Here is a 21195-nt window from a genome sequence, read left to right on the forward strand (position 1 = left end):
TGTTTGTATGAATGAATGAATGTATGTTTGTTTCCTTGTTTGTTTCAATTTTCAAACATATGTATATACATTTGTATATAATATATTTAGTTTGTATGTGAGTTCTTTTTAAAAAACACGAACAAATACTTGATACAAAGACATTTTTTCTTAAGAACGTTATACGAAACGCACAAATGAAGCATAAATACCGTTCGAATACCTTTTTAATACCTAAAATGTGTTTGTTCAGATATTATATAAATGGATTTTAAACACACACACATACACACACATTTTTACGCACACAAACACACACACACTTTAACACACCTACATTCATCAATTATGCTTATTTTTGTGTAAGTTAGCAACTTTTAGATTATTTCAGGGAATTTGCTTGTATATTTAGTTTATATACGTATATATTTATATAAATAAGAATATATATAATTGTTATAACATTTAATTAGATATATAATTACCTACGTACTTAATTAATTGATTAATTGATTGGTTAATTATACAACCAGTCTTGTTACATTTGAATAATTGTTGTTGGGTGTGTGTTTGTTTGTTTATGAGTATGTGTTGTGTGTGGACGTGTGTGTGAAACGTGTGTACGTGAGTGAACGTGTGTACGTGTGTTTTTAATGTTTTGGACAACAACAGAATGAATTAATCATCTGAATCTGCACAATTTAATTGACTAAATGAATTAATTAATAAGTAAACATGAAAATAAATGAATACTTTAAAAAATAATAATGTCATTGTCTTGTCATAAACTTTATCATTATTAACATCATTGTCGTTGAAATAAATTTTAATAGCGATTCTTATGTATATTTTTTCATAAAATTTATTACTTTTTACATTCGTTTTGCTTGGTTTATAACGTGTAAATATGTAAAAATTAATCGATACGATGATTTCAACTCAGACATATTAATTAATTAATTAATTAATTAACTAATTAATCAATTAATATGACCATGATAATTGGATATTGTATTAGTGGCGTTTTTCCTTTATTCTCATAAATACTATGGACAATAGAAATGATTAGATTAAACCGAATTTGTCGTTTTTGTGTTTTTAATGTTTCGAAAAATTAAATAATTAAAAACATTTAAAAATCTTTGAGATTTCGATTCAGTAAAGTTCAACCGCTCGCAAGCATGAACGAAAGTTAAATGAAATCTAAATGCTGAAATGGACAGAACTGGGAGAAACGAAACAAATTTGAAAAAAAATTATATTGAAAGGATTGAAAAGATTGAAAGTATTCAAACGCTCGCAGGGATCCAGCAAGCAAAACTGAGAAACTTGAATCAAATCTGAAAGAAATTGAATTTTTTTTTTTTATATTATCATTAAGAAAGAAAACGGATGTCATAAAAATTGATAGTTGTGAGCAGTGGCGTATCTAAGGGTGAAGCCAGTGGAACCTCTCCTGTTGTGAGCCATATTTATATTAAAACTCGTTAATAATACTGTTTTCGAACGAAAATGCATATTATAAGGCCAAAAAAAATTGAAAAAAGTCGCCAGTCTAGTTTTGACCACATTACCACAATTAAAAATGCTGCCCCCCCCTCCCCGGTCAACATTTGAAGAACCATTTGTTTTATATTTTATATTTTTTAATGAGTTTAAGTTTTTTTTATAATATGTATATATGTAAATATTTTTTAATGGTTTTAAGCGTTTCGATACCATTGATACCGCTCGCAAAGTGCCAACGGACAAAATTGTGGAAAAGGTATGAAACAATTCAACCATAATTCTCTCTAGTAATAATAGTAATTCTTGCTCTTCTTGTTGCTCTTGACTTTATCTTTGCTTTTGACACTGTTGATCATACTATTCTCTTGAGGCTGATAGATCATTTTTTTAATAATACTGATTCTTGTCTATTTTTGTTTTATTCTTATTTCTTTAACCGATTTTTTTCTGTTGTTCTTAATAATTCTATTTCTAACTCCTCTACTCTTACTTTCGGGGTAGCTCAGGGTTCTATTCTTGGCCCTCTTTTTTTCCTCTATACTTCTGAATTACCTCGTAGTATATCTCAATAGCGTTCTTCACAATCTATCTCTATGTCTTTCTTCAATCGCTTGGTCTGTTACTCGTGTTAAACATTCTTTTGCTAAATCTGCATTTACTTTTTCTGCCCCATTTATCTGGAACTCTCTACCTTCTTCATACCTTCTCTGACTTCTTCTCCATCACGTACGAAGTTCAGAGCGGATCTCAAGACCCATTTGTTTGCAAAATTTATTGAGGAGCGATGTTGAACATTGCGAAATAGCGCTTTATAAACTAATTGATTGATTGATTGCAGATGAGATTTTATTGAATTTTCTAATAATTAATCAATTATTAACTAATATATATTATAATTATTAAAAAAAAGTTTCTTGACACATGAGTAGAATTAAAATGACTTAGCGTAGAACATTTAGGCTCTCGTAAACACACCCCCAGTTCTTGTACGTAAACAACATTGAAGTCCCATCTAGTCTGATTTGATGTCAATTTGTCGAATAAATTATTTAATTTTCGCGAATAAATAATTTAATTTAAATAATTTAACTTGAATAATTCAATTTAAATAATTAAATTTTCGTATTTCAATCCAGTAATTAAAATTTTTCCTTGTCTCAATATCAATTATTTATTAATTAATTATTAATTTTTAATTAGTAAAAGTTAATTATTTCATTTATTCATTGTGATTAATTAACTAATTGATTAATTTTGTTTTTTATTTTTATTGTATTTTTTTAAATTCAATTGAACTACCAAGGTTTATAAACTTGTAATAACAGATGTCGCTTGCTGGCTTGAAAAAGCAGATCAACAAAGCTAACCAAGTAAAAATAAAAAAATTAATAAATCATTTTATTTTATATTTTTATTCAATAGTTATTCCGTCAAACATACATAAAGTTAGTTAATTAATTAATTAATGATTAATTGATTAATTTTTTGATTAGTATGTTAGTGAAAAGATTGGTGGGGCAAAAGGTACTGAACTGGATGATGAGTTTGTCAATTTGGAAAAGGTTTTTTTTATACACTTTTTTTTATTTCCATGATATTTTTTTTAGGATTCTACTGTTGTTAACATTATTATACTATATGATGATATTATTATTATTATTATTATTTTTTTATTATGATGTGTTTGTTTCACTCACAATGTTGCATCACCATGGAATTACTTCAAATTCATTTTAAAAAGCAAATTATAAAATAAGTAAGTTCTGAAAATTATTATTATTATTACTGATAAAATAAATAATAAAAATAACGTTTAAATTTAAATAATGTTAATAGTAATAATAACAGCAATTATGTTTCCAGTTTCAAGATAATTACATTACTTATTATTGTTGGTGTTATTGTTATTAGTAATATTCTTATTATTATTCTCATTATTTTTTCATTTTTTTAGTTTATTCACATTAACTCCTTACTCTACTCACTACCTACCTCTCACTTTTAATCATAATCTCTTCGTTCTCTTCTTTCTCTCTCTTTTTTTTTCTCTCTTATTATTAACAAATTATTTATTAATTATATTTCCAAGGAAGTCCATATGTCATTTGCCTGTCTGTCTGTTTGCCTCTCTCTCTTTTTCTATCTTTCTTTCTCTCTCTTTCTCTCTTTTAGGTTATTGATCATTTGTTCATTATTCCTTTAAAAAAATGATCATCAAACACAAACACTTCATATATTGATGTGTGTGTATATGTGTGTGTGCGTGTGTCTGTGCGTGTGTGTGTGCGTGTGTGTACGTGTGCGTGTGTGTGTGTGTGTCTGGGCGCATTTCAATGTCATACTCAATTGTAATAGTTATTATCATTATTCCTCTACATCATTATGTTATTCATCTCTAGGGTAGGTTAGCTTCCTATTGATAATCATCAGTTATAATTATTGTAGTCATAATCTTCGTCATTATCTTCATCATCACCATTATCATCACCATTATCATCACCATTATCATCACCATCATCATGAACTCTGCCATTACTACTATGATCTTCAACATAGCCATCATCATCATCATCACTACTACTACTACTACTACTATGATCATCAACGTAGTCGTCGTCGTCGTCTCTATCATCATCTTATTCTTATTTCCCCCCTTGTTATTATTCTCCCATTAAATCTTATCATAGTGGCAACCTAGGATCTCACACATGTGTCTTTGTTTGTATGTATGTTTGTTTGTTTGTATGTATGTTTGTATGTTTGTTTGATTGTGTGTATGTGTGTGTTTATGTTATGTATGTATGTATGTGTGTTTTTAAGTCTGTCAGATTAATAACATCAACGCAATTAGCGTTTATCTGTTTAACATTTTGAAATCAGTTTATGGTTTGTTTATTCCTACGTCTCGTTTGTTTGTTTGTTTGTTTGTATGTTTGTTTGTTTGTTTGTTTGTTTGTTTGTATGTATGTTTGTTTGTTTGTATGTATGTTTGTTTGTTTGTTTGTATGTTTGTTTGTTTGATTGTTTGTATTTATGTTTGTTTGATCGTTGGTATGTTTGCAAAAGTGTTTGTATAGGCGTTTGTTCGTCTGTGTGTGTGTGTGCGTGTGTGTGTGTGCGTAAATCTTTATCTCTAATGATGAAAGATCATTTAAGTTGTTGATGTTTTTGTTTTTGTGTTAACTTTGCTCCTAATGTTGTAGTCTTGCTATTAATGATTCTTATTTTTATGTTCTTATTTTCCCTACGTTGGCAGTATGTTTTCCATGCTACTTATGTTCTCAGTTTTGTTTGGTTTTTTTTCTTTTTTGTTGGTTGTTTTTCTGATTGATTTTATTTTTTTGTTTCTGTAACATCATCTCGTCGTCATCGTCATCGTCATCTCCATCATCACCATCTCCATCAGTGAATTTTATGTTAGCAAAGCTAGAAGTTACTTCAAAAAATATTTGTATTGGTTGTGAGATCAATTTAGATTTGTTAATGTTCGTTCACATAACTTGTTGAGTTTTTTTATTCACTCGCTCCATCTATCTGTTTTTTTCATTCATTCATTCATTGGTTCGTTCATTAGTTAGTTTGTTCGTTCTTTCATTCACCCATCACAGATTAGCCTTCATTTGTAATCTATCTACCTATCCATCTATTAATCCTATCCATCCATCCATTCATTCATTCATCCATTCATCCATTCATTCATCCATCCATCCATCCATCCATCCATCCATACATCCATCCATCCATCCATCTATCCATCATTTTATTCATTTATAACTTCTTCAGACATCAATAGACACCAATAAGAAATGTGTTTTCATTTATTTATTTAAAGTTATTCAAAAATAAGTGAAGTATCGTTTTTTTAGTATTGTGAATTCGCACACACACACACACACACACACACACACACACACACACACACACACACGCACACACATGATTGATTAATTGATTGAATGTATGAATGATTGATTTATTGAATGAATGAATGAATGAATGCATGAAAGAACGAATGAATTAATGATCTGATTGATCCATTGAATTAAGAGGTTGAGCGATAAAAATAGCTAATGAATTAAAATAAGCATAGATATGAATTGATGAGATAATTATTCTTATTTTTCTTTGTTTCTACTGTTAAACTGAAATCAGCGATTAAGTTGAAGGTTGAATCTAAACTTCAATTCAATTAAAAACAGAAGTATTGGGAAAATCGGCTTGAAACTACACATGTTTTAACAACCAATCACACGCACACACATACATACACACACACACACACACACATACTAACAAACACAGAACTACATACATTAATAATTGTACATTTTCCGGTATACATATATATACACACACAAAATATATGCTCACACACACACACACACGCACGCACACTTACATGCCGACATACATGCTGACATAGACACAGACGTACGTGCATATCTTTTCTTTTTCACGTTGTTCAAAATGTCGTTAGCTTACATCTTTTTCAAATTTTTTGAAACTATTTTTGGACTGGCGATTTATTATTATTATTACTATTATTATTATTACTTTTTAAAATTTACTCTTCGTAACAGTACAAATACTACTACTACTGTAGCCACTACTACTGCTTCTGTTCTTCTGTTACTACTGCTGCTGCAGCTACTACCACAACTACTACTAATTATTATTATTGTTATTATTATTATTATTTATTTTGCAATTTTTGGTATTACCATATTTTTCCCTGCTTGCCGGCAGAAAACTGACGCGATGATTAAGCTGATTGAGGAAGTGACAGCGAGGACGAACGAACTGCTGCAGCCTAATCCTGGTCTGTGTGTGTATGTATGTGTGTGTGTGTGTGCGTGCGTCATTGTGTGTGTCGGAGTGTGTGTGTGTGTGTGTGTGTGTGTGCGTGCGTCATTGTGTGTGTCGGAGTGTGTGTGTGTGTGTGTGTGTGGCTTATTCATTTATATAAGGAAATCATTTCTAAGCTTTTTACATTCTTTCTGGAACCAACGTACCAACCAATCACGTTACAGCTATTCGGGTTAAGCTCCAGGCTCAAAAATCCATGTCAAAGTTGAGAGGTCAGACGAACCAGACGACCTACCCACAACCAGAAGGTCAACTCGGCGAATGCATGAGCAAGTATGGCAGGGAACTGGGGCACGACTCTCTACTGGGTTAGTACAAAAGTTTGAGAATATGTTCTAATGGTTTTTCAATTACTCAACTATCTGGCTGGCTGACCATCCAACCAACCGACCAACTTACCAACCAACCAACTAATCAGGACAATCTCTTGTAGAGGCAGGAGACTCGTACAAACAACTGGCAGACATCAAGTATTCATTAGAAGACTCTGTCCATCAGAACTTTCTGGAACCTCTACAGCAGCTGCAGAACAAAGATCTTAAGGAAGTTAATGTGGGGGCAACTTTTTTATTTCTTTTTATTTCAATTTTTGATGACGTCATTGAAATGATATTAATGGTGACGGTTATTCTTTTTCATCTCACTGATGGTGGTGATGTGATGATGATGTGAAAATGATGATGGTTTTACGTTTGGTGATACGTAATGATGATTTTGGTGATGGTAAAATTTAACCAGGTTGGTTATCATTTGTTAGCATTTATAACAATTCACCGCTGCTCACCATCACCATCACTGTTCATCACATTTCATCGTCACCAATTCATCACTACAATTCATCACCACAATTCATCACTACAATTCATCACCACAATTCATCACTACAATTCATCACCACAATTCATCACTACAATTCATCACCACAATTCACCACCACAATTCATCATCACCGTCATCATCAGTTCCATAGGAAAAAGTTGCATGGGAGGAGACTGGATTTCGACTGCAAGAAGAGAAGGCAAGAGAAAGGTTGGATGGATTAATAAGTAGAATAAATTTATGAATAAATCGGACATTCATTCATTCATTCATTCATTCATTCATTCATTCATTCATTCATTCATTCATTCATTCATTCTTTCATTCATTCATTCATTCATTCATTCATTCATTCATTCATCTAGGAACGAGTGACGAAGACATCAAAGCGGCGGAGGAAAAATTCGTTGAGAGCAAGGAACTGGCAGAAGCAGCTATGTTTAACTTGCTGGAAAACGAGGTGATGATGACGACGACGACGACGATGATGATGATAAGAATGGTGATGAAAATGACGATGAGGATGGTGTGATTAATTGTAATAATTGATAATTATATTGATCCATTTTTAATTCAATCAGACTAATACTTGTTCAATTAAATTGAATTAAAATAAATTATATTAACTTAATCCAATTGAAATTTCTCTTCCATCAACAACCGCAACCAACCACTAGCAACCACAGCCACTAACAGCCACAACCACCCACTACCAAAACAGGTGGAGCAGTTGCTGCAGCTGTCGTCTTTTGTTGAGGCCGAGTTGAACTACCATAGGCAGTCAGCCGACATCCTACAACAACTATCGTCAAAACTTAATCAGAAGTTTGTTGTGATGATGATGACGATGGTGATGACGATGATGAAGACGATGATGATGACGATGGTGAAGACGATGATGGTGACGATGATGAAGATGGTGATCTTTATTATGTGGATGATGATAACGATGACAATGATGGTGATCGTGACTTCCTTACAAGTTTTAGATCTCGCTCTTTTTCTCATCATCTAATTTAGTCACTCGTTAGCTGACCTTCTTGACTACTCATTCATTCATTCATTCATTCATTCATTCATTCATTCATTCATTCATTCATTCATTCATTCATTCATTCATTCATTCATTCATTCATTCATTCGTTCGTTCAATCATTCATTCATTCATCCATCCATTCATTCACTCATTCATTCACTCATTCATTCATTCGCTCACTCACTCAGATGCCAGGAAGCCTCGACGAAGCCGAAGAAGGAGTACGTTGCCAAGAAATCTTCCTTCAGGCAGAACGATTACAGCCCTACGACAGCTTCCACACCCAGCTACGGGAACGGCTCCTCGGGCTACGCAGCAGCTACCGCCGCCACCACCGCTGCTGCTGCTGCTGCCCCGCCTGTCCCTGCTGCTAGAGGTGAAGGAAGATTTAATATTGCTGTACACGCAGACACACATCAGCACGCACATGAAAACACACGCCTTATCACATACACACACACACACACACACACACACACACACACACACATACAAACATCTACAGACACATACACCACGCACACACACAAACACAAATATCTGCAGACACACACCACACACACACACACACACACACCATGCACACACACACAAACATCTACACACACATACACACAAACAAACATCTACACACACACACACACACACAGAAGCGCACTGCGAAGCCTTGTACGATTTTGAGGCGGAGAACCCTGGCGAGCTGGCGTTCAAGGAAGGCGACGACATCAAACTCATCTCGCACATCGATGAGAACTGGCTGGAGGGCTGCGTGCATGGAAGGACCGGGTACTTCCCAGTCACTTACGTCAAAATCATCGTCGATACTGATAACGTTTATCAGGGGTGAGGATGGAGATGATGAGGAGAGGGAGATGATGAGGATGGAGATGATGTGAAGATATGGTGACGATGATGAGTTGAATTGTTTTGTTATAATTGCTGAGATGATATGAAGATACGATGATGGAGATAATGATAAAATGAGGATGACGACGATGACGTCATCGGAATAGTGTTGATGATGTTGATGATGATGAGTTGAGGAGGGTGAGATAGTGGTGTTGGTTGTGAGGATGATGAGGAAGATGATGGTGAAGATGATGATGAAGTGGAAGTATGAGTATGATGATGATAGATAATAAAATGAGGATGAAGACGATGGCGTCATTGAAATGTTGTTGATGTTTTGATGATGATGAGTTGAGGATCGCGTGAAGATATGATGTTGAAGATGAAGATGATAATGGTGAAAAAAATGATGATGATGAGAAAAATGGTGAGGACGAGGAGGAAGAAGAAGATGATGAAAATTTGTTTTTTGATGATTGATTTCGCAGTAAGACAGACTTTCAACTATTTATTTTGGAATGTGTTAAACAAATATAAAGTATGAAAAGATCATGCAGTATATATATATATATATATATTAAACAAATTTATTACCAATGCACCCTACTACAGATTAATATTTTTTAGGCTTATATAAATTCAATCCTGGTAAATAAATATAGTATTATTATCATTATTATTATTATTATTATTATTATTATTATTATTATTATTATTATTATTGTTATTATTATTGTTATTATTTCAGCAGTGAAACTTAGATAGATTTTACAATATGATGTTGAAGATGAAGATGATAATGGTGAAAAAAATGATGATGATGAGAAAAATGGTGAGGACGTGTTTACAAAATTATTTTATTGTTGATCATTCTACTCCTATGTAGATACTGTTTTAAATTGAGCTATGTTGATTGCTTATTAAGTTGTTTATAAGGTATGTGCGTGAGTTTTGTTTGCATATGTGTATGTGTATGTATTTCTATTTTTACGCGTTTGTATGTATACATGCGTTTGTTTGTATATGATGTTTGTTTGTGTGCAAGTTTTTATGTTTGGTTTTTGTATGTATGTACGTTTATACGCATGACGTTGTACGTGTGTTAGTTTATTAGTATGTTTGTATGTATTTATGTCTGTGTGTGTGTATGTTTGTATGCACGCCTGTTCTATCTTAGCTCATAAATAGTTCATCTTTAAATGAAATTATAATAAGCTAATATACCAGTGCTCGCTTTTTAAAAATCTTACATTTGTTTACATGTACGTATGCATGTATAGATGTATGCGTGTTAGTATGCGTGCATTCATCTATGTAAGTGTGTGTGTGTGTGTCTTTTTGTGAGGACGTGTGTGTGTGTGTGTGTGTGTGTGTGTGTGTGTGTGTGTGTGTGTGTGTGTGTGTGTGTGTGTGTACATTACATTTGTATACATTATGTTGTATCTGTTTTCTTGCATATGACTGTTGTTACGTAAGGTTGTTTTGTATATGAATGTTTGAATGATGAATACTGCTGTACGTGTGAATGTTGACGTGCGTGTGTGAATTGAATACTAGCGTGAATTTTATGTACGTGAACATGTTCTTGTTGGATTACTTTAGTAAAAGTTACGCCTGCAATATTTAAGTTTTAATGTATTTTTGTATCGCTTTTATTTGATTAAACTTCACACACGTTCTGAAGCACGTTTTTTCATGCACACAAACGCAAATACTCACACACGCACACACGGAAATACTCACAACACACACGCACGCACGTACACACACACACACACACGTACGTACATATTTTTGGCAATTGTACTCCTTCATCTGTTAAACATATTATCATGCTTGTTATCATTTTTTTTTTAGTAAAAATTCAACTTGAGATAATATCCCATTGTTGAAAGAAAGACAACCCTCACGACTGTATACACGCAGACAGACACACTTACACGCACACGCTTAAACACACATACACACACACACAAGCACAAAGAAATACTTATAAAATGCATTTAAGATATTTAAAAAAATTGTTGATCCTTTGTTTAAATGAGTATTTGCTATTTTTTTACATGCAAATATTTTTTGACGTTGCGTTGTCTGAGAATTCTTTTTTGTTATTCTCGTCAATAAAAATAATAAAATTGTAATAAAGATATCAAAAATATTCATTGTGTGTGTGTGTGTGTGTCTGTGTGGGTGTTTATGTGTGTGTGTGTCTGTGTGTGTGTGTGTGTTTATAAGTGTGTCTGTGTGTGGGTGTGTTTGTATATGTATGTCATGTTGTCTGGTTTATATATTACAGAGATAGTTCAAACGTTAAAGATATTAATTTGAAGAACTACTGTTGGATCTTTTTGTTGCTATTAATTAATTAATAGCTTAATTAATTACTGCTATTAACTCGTTTACTACTACTACTACAACTGCCGCTTTTAATCCTATCACTGCTACTACTACTGCTACTAATATGCCATTTCTACAGTTACTACTGCTACTGAAGTCACTACTCTTGCTACCATTGCTGCAACTGCCACAGCCACTGGTATATTACTGCTGCCATGTGTCAAGTTTTTGTTGTCGTTGTCATTATTGTATTTATTATTTGTATCTATCTATTCATTGCTGTTGTTGTTGTTGTTGTTATTGTTGTTGTTGTTAATGTGATGATTATATTTTGCGGTTCTGTGTATATATATGTGCGTACGTTTATTTGTGCGTGTGTGTGTACGTGCGTGTCTTTTGATTTCAGGCAGTTTTTCCAAGCTTCCTTTTGACGATTTTTGGACTATCGACACTCATATAAATACGTTTTCACATGCACACATACATACAAACACACATTCTAGAATACACACATATACCTACAAATACACACACAGATACACACACGCACACACAGGGAGGGAGAGGGAGAGAGAGAGAGACACATACTCAAACATACAATAAATCCACTTATAAACACACTGAACATGTCTTGTACCATATTGCGTGTTAGTATTTATTTATACATGTAGACTGTTATATACTTTAAAGAAATTAATTGTGTAGATTTGTGTACACACATATACACACACACACTTACACACACGCACGCACACACACACACGTATTTATTGTGTAGTAAAATTAAAATTCGTCACGTAATATTTTTCTAACTAGCACCGATCCGTATTTTTACTTCGATCTGCAATGGGTAGCTTAACTTTAATTATACTTCATTATAAAAGTAATTATTATTATTATTTATAAATTGTTAATATATTGCTTTGTCCTTTCAAAATTTTACTTCATTCATTCATTCATTCATTTAGTTGTTTTATTTCACTTATTCATTCACTCATTAATTAATTAGTTAATTAATTAATTTACTCGTTCATTTTTTTCAGTTTATTGGAAAGTATTGGTATACAAATTTATTTATGTTCTAACTGACCAAATGAATGTGTTGTTTGTGTGTCTGTGTGAGTGAGTGTGTGCGTATGTGTGTGGGTGTGAGTGGGTATGTGTATTTTTTTATTTATTGGTTCATATATTTTTTCAAATTTTTTTAATACAAATTGGCTTTATTAAATTGTTCAAAGTTAACTTCGGTCTAGAGGCATTTTTTATTGTATACATATATCTTATAAATGTACAATATATTATGTGTTTGTGTGTGTGTACTTGTGTGTCTGTGCGTGTTGGCGTGTGTGTGTATGTGTATGTGTGTGTGTCTGTGTGTGTATGTGTCTGGTACAAACCAGTTGTTCAATAAATTCTACTTCATTTTTTGATGTAACTAAAATGATGAAAAGTTAATTGACGATTATTTTATTGTTTTCATGAGCGTAAATAATAATAATTAAATTATTTAGAATATTATTTTAAATAATGAAAATAGTGGCTAGTTGGATGTGTCAGTTATAATTGATTTGCACTAGCTTACTGGTTGATCATTTGTTTTTCTTCGTTTACTTTTTTCATCTGTTTGTTCGTTCGTTCATTCATCTGTTAGTTCATTCATTCGTTCGTTCATTCATTCGTTCATTCATTCGTTCATTCATTCATTCATTTATTCATTCAATCATTCATTCATTCGTTTCGTCATTCATTCGTTCATTCATTCATTCATTTATTCATTCAATCATTCATTCATTCGTTTCGTCATTCTTCCGTTCATTCATTCTTTATTTCAGTTGTAGTAATAATGTATACAATTTTTTTTTAATTTTTGCAAAATGATTTTTATTTATAAAAATCTTATTTATATTTATAAACATTTGTGTTATATCGAGTCGGGAATAGTAGGTCTACGTTCAGAATTTGGTTAAATGGCGAACTTACTGGCTGGACACTACTATAACGAATCAGTTTACCCGATATCCGAAAACTTAGTATAATGTATGTATTTTACCTAATTATTATTATTACTATTTGTTTATATATAAGTTTCGATATTTTTATTAGTTGTAATATTTTTCAAAGTTTTCGACTTGGCGCGTGTAGAGATGAATGTTACACTTGCAGATTGTTTGATTTACATTGTCAATACAGTTTTTTTTGGTGTGTGTGTGTGTTTGTGTAAGTGTTTTATCTATTTGTTCATTCGTTCATTTGTTCATTTATTTGTTCATTCATTTATTCGTTCATTCATTCATTCGTTCGTTCATTCATTCGCTGATACATTTATTTATTATTTATTCATAATATTCATCATCATTCACTTATATTATTCTTATTGGAATGCTTCTTTCAGTTATTATTTCGATATAATTAAACTTTTATTTATCATCATGTCTACAACAATATTTGTTACATATCAAAGAATTAGAAGATCGTCGTTTTATTAATAATAACATCAATTATGATTATACCAAACATATATATATATATATGTATATGTTGGTAAAAGACCATAATTTTTACAATATTCTATAAATTCTACCGAATGTTTGGCGCCAATATTAACGGAAGAATTTATAGAATATTGTAAAAATATATGTATATATGTACGTATATATATTCTTAAACCTTGTGACCACGGGATGTTGTTCTTACCTATTGGTCTCGACTCTCGACATTTCAATTTGCGTTTCTTGGTTGCAACAATTGAGTTTGTGTTATCTCTAAACCTTATTCGGTAGGCTACTGACGAGTCAGTCTCCTGAGAGACGAAACGTACGTCTGGCCTATGGCGGGTAATGTTTTACCAATAGTATATATATATATTTTATATATTTTTTTTTATCTGGAGTTTATTTTTGTTAGTATTATTTTCTGACGTTTTCAGAATGTTTTTTTTCTTCAAATTTGAGTATTATGTATGGTTTTTTTCATTGTAAATCCATTTTTTTAATCATAGTTTAAACGTTTATAAGTTTTTAATAAATTTAATTATATTTACTTTTAAATATATTTTTATTTTTATATCAATAATGAATTATTTTGATTTATTGTTAATTATGTTTCTTTGTTTCATTGCAAACTCAAAGACAAACACATTTACACATACACGCACAGACACACTCACACATGCAAACACACATTCACACACACACACGTACAAACACACTTACATATACGCGCACAAACACTCTCACACATACACTCACACACGCAAATTCATCAGCACCTTATTGTTAGTTTTCCTGAATTTATTTTCGACGCTTTGAATGCTTCTGTTTGGAATTTTCTGGTTTAAAAAAATTAAACAAAGAGGTTTTATGATTTAATCAAGGAGCAAAGGAACGAACGAACGAATAAATGATTAACTGAATGATTGAATAATAATTAGTTGAATGAATGAGTGAATGAATGAATTAGTTTATCAATCAATGATTCAATTAATGAATTGAATGAATTAACGAATCAATTAATGGAAGAATAATTTAAAAGGTTGAGTGATAAAATGAACGAATGAAAAAAATAAAAAACGAAACTAAAACTTACTTCAAAAATAAAATCGTCGTTACTGTAATCCATTGCACCGACCACCACCATCTGGTCGGCACACAAGATGTCATCCGAACTGCAGAGTGTCAGTGGAACAGCCAACGAGCTGGTTCTTCCTACACCACCATCATCAAATGTAAATCATGAGACCACCATCTGAAACGTACTGACGCCCACCACTGCCCACCTCTCATCATTTTGTAGACAAATTTTTTTATTTACATAGTAATAAATAAATGTTAGAATCTTAGTAGCAAAAAAATTAAAACATAAAAATAATGTCAAATATATAATATTTTAAAATAATAAAGAAAGTAAAATGTAAAATGCCTATTCGACACAGGCAGATTGTTGAATGCGGTCCGGTTCCTACGTTGTCCTCCAAAACTGGTGCCAGTCCTCCTCGAGATTGTTGTTGAAACACAGCCCGTGTTGATGGAGAAAAAGAAGATTCTTATCAGAAAGCTTAGCGGTGCCTGCATATCAAATTGCTTACTTAAAAAAATCCTATCTACCTATTCAATTACCTTAACTAATCTATATAAAATTGTTAATGGTTCGATGGTCGAAAGTCACCATTCATTTTCCCATCGTGCACAGAGGTTCACCGACAGCCAGGGCACAGGATAGTAAACCGTTGCCGTGCGGATGGATAGTAGACTATGACCGTGCCGCATAGTAAATCATTACCGTGCAGATAGTAAACCATTGCCGTCCGGATAGTAAACCATTGCCGGTTCACCATTGGCCACCACTGGCCACCGAGGCTTACCTCTGACTAATTACGGAAAATATAACTAGAATAAATATAACGGCCTTCGCTTACTTTTTAATTGAGGTTCTTTGCATATCTCTGCTTCAACCCATAAGAAAATGTATATTAGTAGATAGGCCTCCCCTAGATTTTACAAAAAAATATTTACTTTTAAATTCCACGGTTCGTTTGCAGCTTTTCTAATGTTCGTGTTTTTTAATTATTCGATTTCGTGTAATAGTAATTCAATTTTTTTTTACAGATTAGTTGTTAAATATTATTTAGGAATTAGTGTGAGAAGCATAAAATATGGAAGATGAGGAGGTTGATGTCATATTTGAGGTTTGTGTTTGTGTGATTTGTGATTATTTAACATTTAATTTATTTTAAATTAACCAACGGTTTTTCTTGTTTTGACTGATTTTGATTTGGTAATTGAATTTTTAATTTAAAATTTAAATCGGTAAAAAAGGGTAAATAAAATTTATTGAAATTAATTGCGATATTTTAATTAAGAATTCGCCCCTCTATCAACACGTTGTGGAAAGTGGATTTAGAAATGTGGAGTTTGAAGCAAAAACATTCAACAGTTCAACTGATTGTTGTGTAAATGCTAAAAAATCTTCTGATTCTGACAAATCGAAAGATGGCAACACAACAAATGATAGGTCACAGAAAGTGACATCATCTTTCAAAGTAAAATTTTTTTCAAAGGGCCAACATTTGTCAATCCAACAATCATCTATTTTTATTGATGCATTTGATTTAGTTTATTTATTGGATTGTTCAATGAAAATGTTTTTAATAAATTAATTAGATGTTTATACTATTAAATTAAAGTGTAATTTTTAATTAATGGAATAAATAACAATGTTACCACGAACAATATAATTTTAATTATCATAATATTGTAATTAATTATAATTATTGATGTTATAGTTACTTATTGATGTTATATTATATTATTTTAAAAAGAAATCTCTGTGGTGTAGATTGAAAAGAAGTTTTATGTCGTATGTCTTTGATGAGTCCTGGTATAGGCAACTGAAAGAATTGGTACTGTTTTTTGGTTATTTTTGTTAATTTAAATGGCAATATTGAATAGATTTGATTAAAAATTGATTTTATTAAATGGTTTTTGCTATTAAAAAGTTTATTTCAATTTAAAATTTGAATCCTGGATAAATACCATCATGTTTTCATCAGCAAATTACACCATCAAATTACATTGAAAAACATCATCACGTCATTTGAAATTGACACATCATCAAATGACATCATCATGACATCATCACCACGTCATTATTTCTCTCAAAAACGAACGTAGCATAGAAGAAGTTGTGACCAGGTTGTTGGAACATCTCTAAAGAAGCGACTTCTTTACGAAGAAGATGCCACTTATGTGGAAAGCTTTGCGTCATCGCTGTCTAATTCTAACAAAATGACATCATCGTCGTCTAACTCATTTTTTGGACAGATGTTTTTGTTAGAGTTGTATATGTACTTATTTTCATCATCACCATTTTAATCATCATTGGCATTGTAACAAATATTACTTAAATATTTTATGTACTTACCTGTTTTTATAAAAAGATCATTGTGATTTTACATTTTTTGTTCATGAATTTATTTGATTTGATTATGCAGACAGGTTGCCATCTTAATGATCACTATCGGTTATGCCCTATTTAGAATGTTCTACGCTAAATCTGCGTCGTCATCATCGTTATCTTCGTCGTCATCATCTTCTTCCTCGTCATCGCATCACCAGTTTGATAAAAACAACGGTGGTTTATTTTCATGCTCGTATTGCTTGTATGGCTTGGATGTGCTCTCACTGTTGGTCATCATAACCGCCCTACTGCCCACGGCCCTGAAGTTCTCCAGGGCTGGTAGACTTGTCAGCTGTCTAGACGCGTTCAATCAGTCGTTCGATCGTCTGGTCTGCTGTCTGGAGACGTTCTGGAAGTTGTCTGGTATGTCGGTGCTGTCTGTTCAGGAGGCCGAGATCATCAAGAGGGGGTATACATTGTTAGTTTGGTTTGCTGGGTTTGGCTACTGGGAATTCTTTTTGACCTTTGATTTGACTGGCTATCATGATTGGTTGCTATGTTTTTGTTCTTATCGTTTTCTGACATTTTATGTGATATTTAGTTTAATATTTTTGTTCTCATTATGATGCCTTCTTATGGTATTACAATTATTCTCCAAATTAATCATTTGCGTCTCTTATTCTATGCGTTGTTATTTCATTGACACCTGTACTACTTTTCAAATTGAAATTCGTATCCATGTTCAAAAAGTTCATCCACCTACACCTAAAGAATGACAGTCCCACTGAGCAGATTGGAGTTAGGGGTCAATGCTGGCCAGAGGAGCAAGAGGGAGGGCCTCGATCTCAGAAGATCCATCTACTTCAGGAACAGGAAACTGCTGATCTTGCTGAGAAGGGCTGTTAGGAAGATCCTGAAATTATATCCTTTGTTTTGATGGTGTTTTTTTTGTTAAGGGGGCAAAGTTTCAGCTTCTGCAGTCGACTGGGTTCACCTGAAAATTAGGATTTATATTTTTTGTCTATATTGTTTTTTAATTATATTAATTATTAAATTATTGTTGGTATTATTGTATTTATTGAAACAAGTTTTAAAAACTTAACGTGTTCATTTGTTTATTTTTGTTGAAACAACACGTTTCCAAACAACGTTGAACTGCGTGGCGTGAGAGATTGCCTTTCCAACTATAAACTCACTCACTTCTGTGACTTCATCTACAGAGTTGAAGATGACGATGATGACAAAGACGATGACGATCATAACCACATGAGTAATGATAAAGATCATGATAGGGATTGTAGACTAAGGAATAATGATGTTGATGTTGATGATGACTATGATGATGATAAAGTTCAGGCTATGACTGACGGTTACAGTTTATCATCAATTAAGGTTAGTCACTCATTCTCTCTTCTCTTCCTCTCTCTCTCTCTCTTTCTCTCTCTCTCTCTTTCTCTCTCTCTTCCTTCATTCTCTCTTACTTCATCCTTTTTTTCTTCTTACTCTCTTCTCTGTTGTCTCGTTTAATTTTTTTTGCCCTCCATCACTCTATCTAATTTTCACACAGTAACGACACACACTCAAACACACAACATACACACATACACATACTCTCACACATTCACGCGCTCACACACACACACACACACATACAAACATATACACAAACGCAGTACTTGATAGAGCTAACGTCAGCTCACATGAGTGAACTGCTTAGAGTCATCTGCCTGCACTGTCTCATTGAAACTAACGAATTCAATCATCAGACCGAATTCGGTTAATAGTAATTTTGTAGTATTAGTAGTAAATAATGTTGCCAGTATTTTTTATGTTAGTAGCAGTCAGTTAGTATCTTAGTATTGCGGATTTTATAAATAGGTTGGGTGTTTTCTTTTTGCCAGGGTTCGATGAAATCTCATCCATAGTGAAACAACTCCTGATGGAAACCAATCGACAAACTAAACCTCTAGAAAACTGCCTGACTTTGTTTCAAACAGTGCAAAATAAGATGGCGGACGAAACCGGAAGTAGTGATCACGTGAGCAGGGTTGGGAGTGACTGGCCGTTGGGTGCACGCGGAAATGCCCTGAGAAGTATGCAGGTGGTTGTTCACAGTCTCAAGTTGCATCTGCAGTCTGCTCTCATGAGGTTTCAGTTGCTGATTGGCTGATTGATTGGTTGGTTGGTAAATTGAATGGTTGCTTGATTAATTGATTGATCGACTAACAATTCCAACTGGACAGGGTACAATCCAGGGAGAATGAGATGGGCTTGCAACTTCACAACCTAACTGACAGGACTCATAAAACAGAGGATGCAAATAAAAAAAGCCAAGACAATATCGACAATGAAGATTATGAAAATGGCACTGATGGAAATAGCGAAGTTGAAATGCGCGCTTTTGAGTTAATTGCTGCCGAAGCTAAGCAGATTGGCCAGGAGCTGAAAGCTAGCAAGGATTGTTTGGAAGAGCTGGAATCATTAGTTGCTAAATTGACTAGAGCTAAGGATTTAGAAGGTAATTGTGATCATGTCACTGTTATTGTATTTATTAATATCTATATTTTTCTGTTAAAAATTTGTTAAATTTTTCCATTTACCTTCTTCCACTCATTTCCAACAATGTATCATGATATAGGCTCCTCAAAGCAGGCATCCAGTGTGCGTGAGCAAGCCGTTGTAAGCGACAGTAATGATGTTGGCAGTGCCAAAGAACCTGTGCTAGTCACATCTGATGATGTCCCTAAGACGGAAGACGAAGTGAGTGATCGCTATCACCTTCATTTTTACTTTCTTCGTTGCTACTTTTCATCATCTTCATCATCTTCATCATCTCCATCGTCTTCATCGTCTTCATCGTAGGTCTTTGAAGCCTTGAGTATGCCCAGAAAGAATGGAACAGCCACTGAGGAAGATGATGATCTCGAACATAATGTGAAAGTTTCATCTGTTATGTAATGTTTCATACATTCGTTCAATCATCTCTTCGCTTCGAAACATCTATCTATCCATCCAAATAACCATCCACCTATCTAGTCAACCATCCATTCATTCACCTATCCAACCGAACAATCCAACCATCCATCCACTCATCCATCCACAGTACGGAGTGCGTAAAGACTGCAAAAATGCCGCCCGCGTACTCAGCGAATTGAGGAGTGTGATAGAGGTGAGAGCTAGAGATATGCAGGAAAGAGAGAGGATCGCTTTCTTGAAGAAACTCAACAAATTTGAGAAAAATCAATCAGGCGACGAGCATCAACAACAACAACAAAATGAACAACAACAACAGTCACGTGAACATCACATACACCAACAAAATTCCTTAGATCTCGATAAAGATACCATCCAATATGAACCTGAACATTCTGCAAATGATGTTTACTCTTCACAGCCGCCAAATCATTCAGGTATGGATTCAAATCACCATCTACCTCAACAACTCAACAGCAACAACAACTCATCATCAGCAACAACATCAGCTACAACAACATCAACGAATTCATCCAACTCGTCGGCAAACAATTCGATCAGTCACCATGGAGGTGCTAGGCCAAAGATTCCGAACTTAATGACCAGGCAGTATTTCGGTAATATGATAGGAGATTCGGATTCAGACGATGCAGATGCAGATGGTGGCGCTGGTGTTGATGGCGCTGGAAGTTGTGGTGGCGGCGGCAGTTTCTTCTCGGCAGCCGGTCAACATAAACATCATCTTTTGAATTCTGATTTGCGAAAAAGGACACCGTTTGCTAGCCACAACCACAACAGCAACGGCAGCATAAACAACGACTACAGCAACAATCTAGCTCAGACATTCTCAAGCTACAACAACTTCCTATCCAACAGCAGCATCAACAACAACAATAACATCAACAACAACATCAACAACACTGTTATACAAC

The 21195-nt window shown here is 33.3% G+C and overlaps 2 protein-coding genes across 2 annotated transcripts in view; both read left to right on the forward strand.

Annotated features, from left to right (window-relative positions):
• Positions 1–2813: 2813 nt before the first annotated feature.
• HELRODRAFT_84941 (hypothetical protein) lies at positions 2814–9056 on the forward strand (the record flags this gene model as incomplete). Its single annotated transcript, XM_009025476.1, has 10 exons — positions 2814–2858; positions 2982–3050; positions 6235–6307; positions 6519–6662; positions 6773–6906; positions 7317–7383; positions 7539–7633; positions 7895–8005; positions 8405–8585; positions 8863–9056. 10 exons carry the CDS (start codon positions 2814–2816, stop codon positions 9054–9056), a joined length of 1113 nt encoding a protein of 370 aa, XP_009023724.1.
• A 9347-nt stretch (positions 9057–18403) lies between these two features.
• Positions 18404–21195, forward strand: part of HELRODRAFT_193114 (hypothetical protein) — a gene marked incomplete at its 3' end in the record, with an annotated part of 3097 nt that continues 305 nt past the window's right edge. Inside the window, exons 1-7 of the mRNA XM_009025602.1 lie at positions 18404–18682; positions 18964–19066; positions 19192–19438; positions 19588–19808; positions 19929–20050; positions 20153–20244; positions 20870–20988. Of these exons, the coding sequence (XP_009023850.1) occupies positions 18557–18682; positions 18964–19066; positions 19192–19438; positions 19588–19808; positions 19929–20050; positions 20153–20244; positions 20870–20988 (1030 nt within the window). The 5' untranslated portion in view covers positions 18404–18556. The remainder of the gene's footprint in view (positions 18683–18963; positions 19067–19191; positions 19439–19587; positions 19809–19928; positions 20051–20152; positions 20245–20869; positions 20989–21195) is intronic.

This window comes from Helobdella robusta (genome assembly GCF_000326865.2).
Source record: "Helobdella robusta unplaced genomic scaffold HELROscaffold_42, whole genome shotgun sequence".
NCBI classification, from domain to species: domain Eukaryota; kingdom Metazoa; phylum Annelida; class Clitellata; order Rhynchobdellida; family Glossiphoniidae; genus Helobdella; species Helobdella robusta.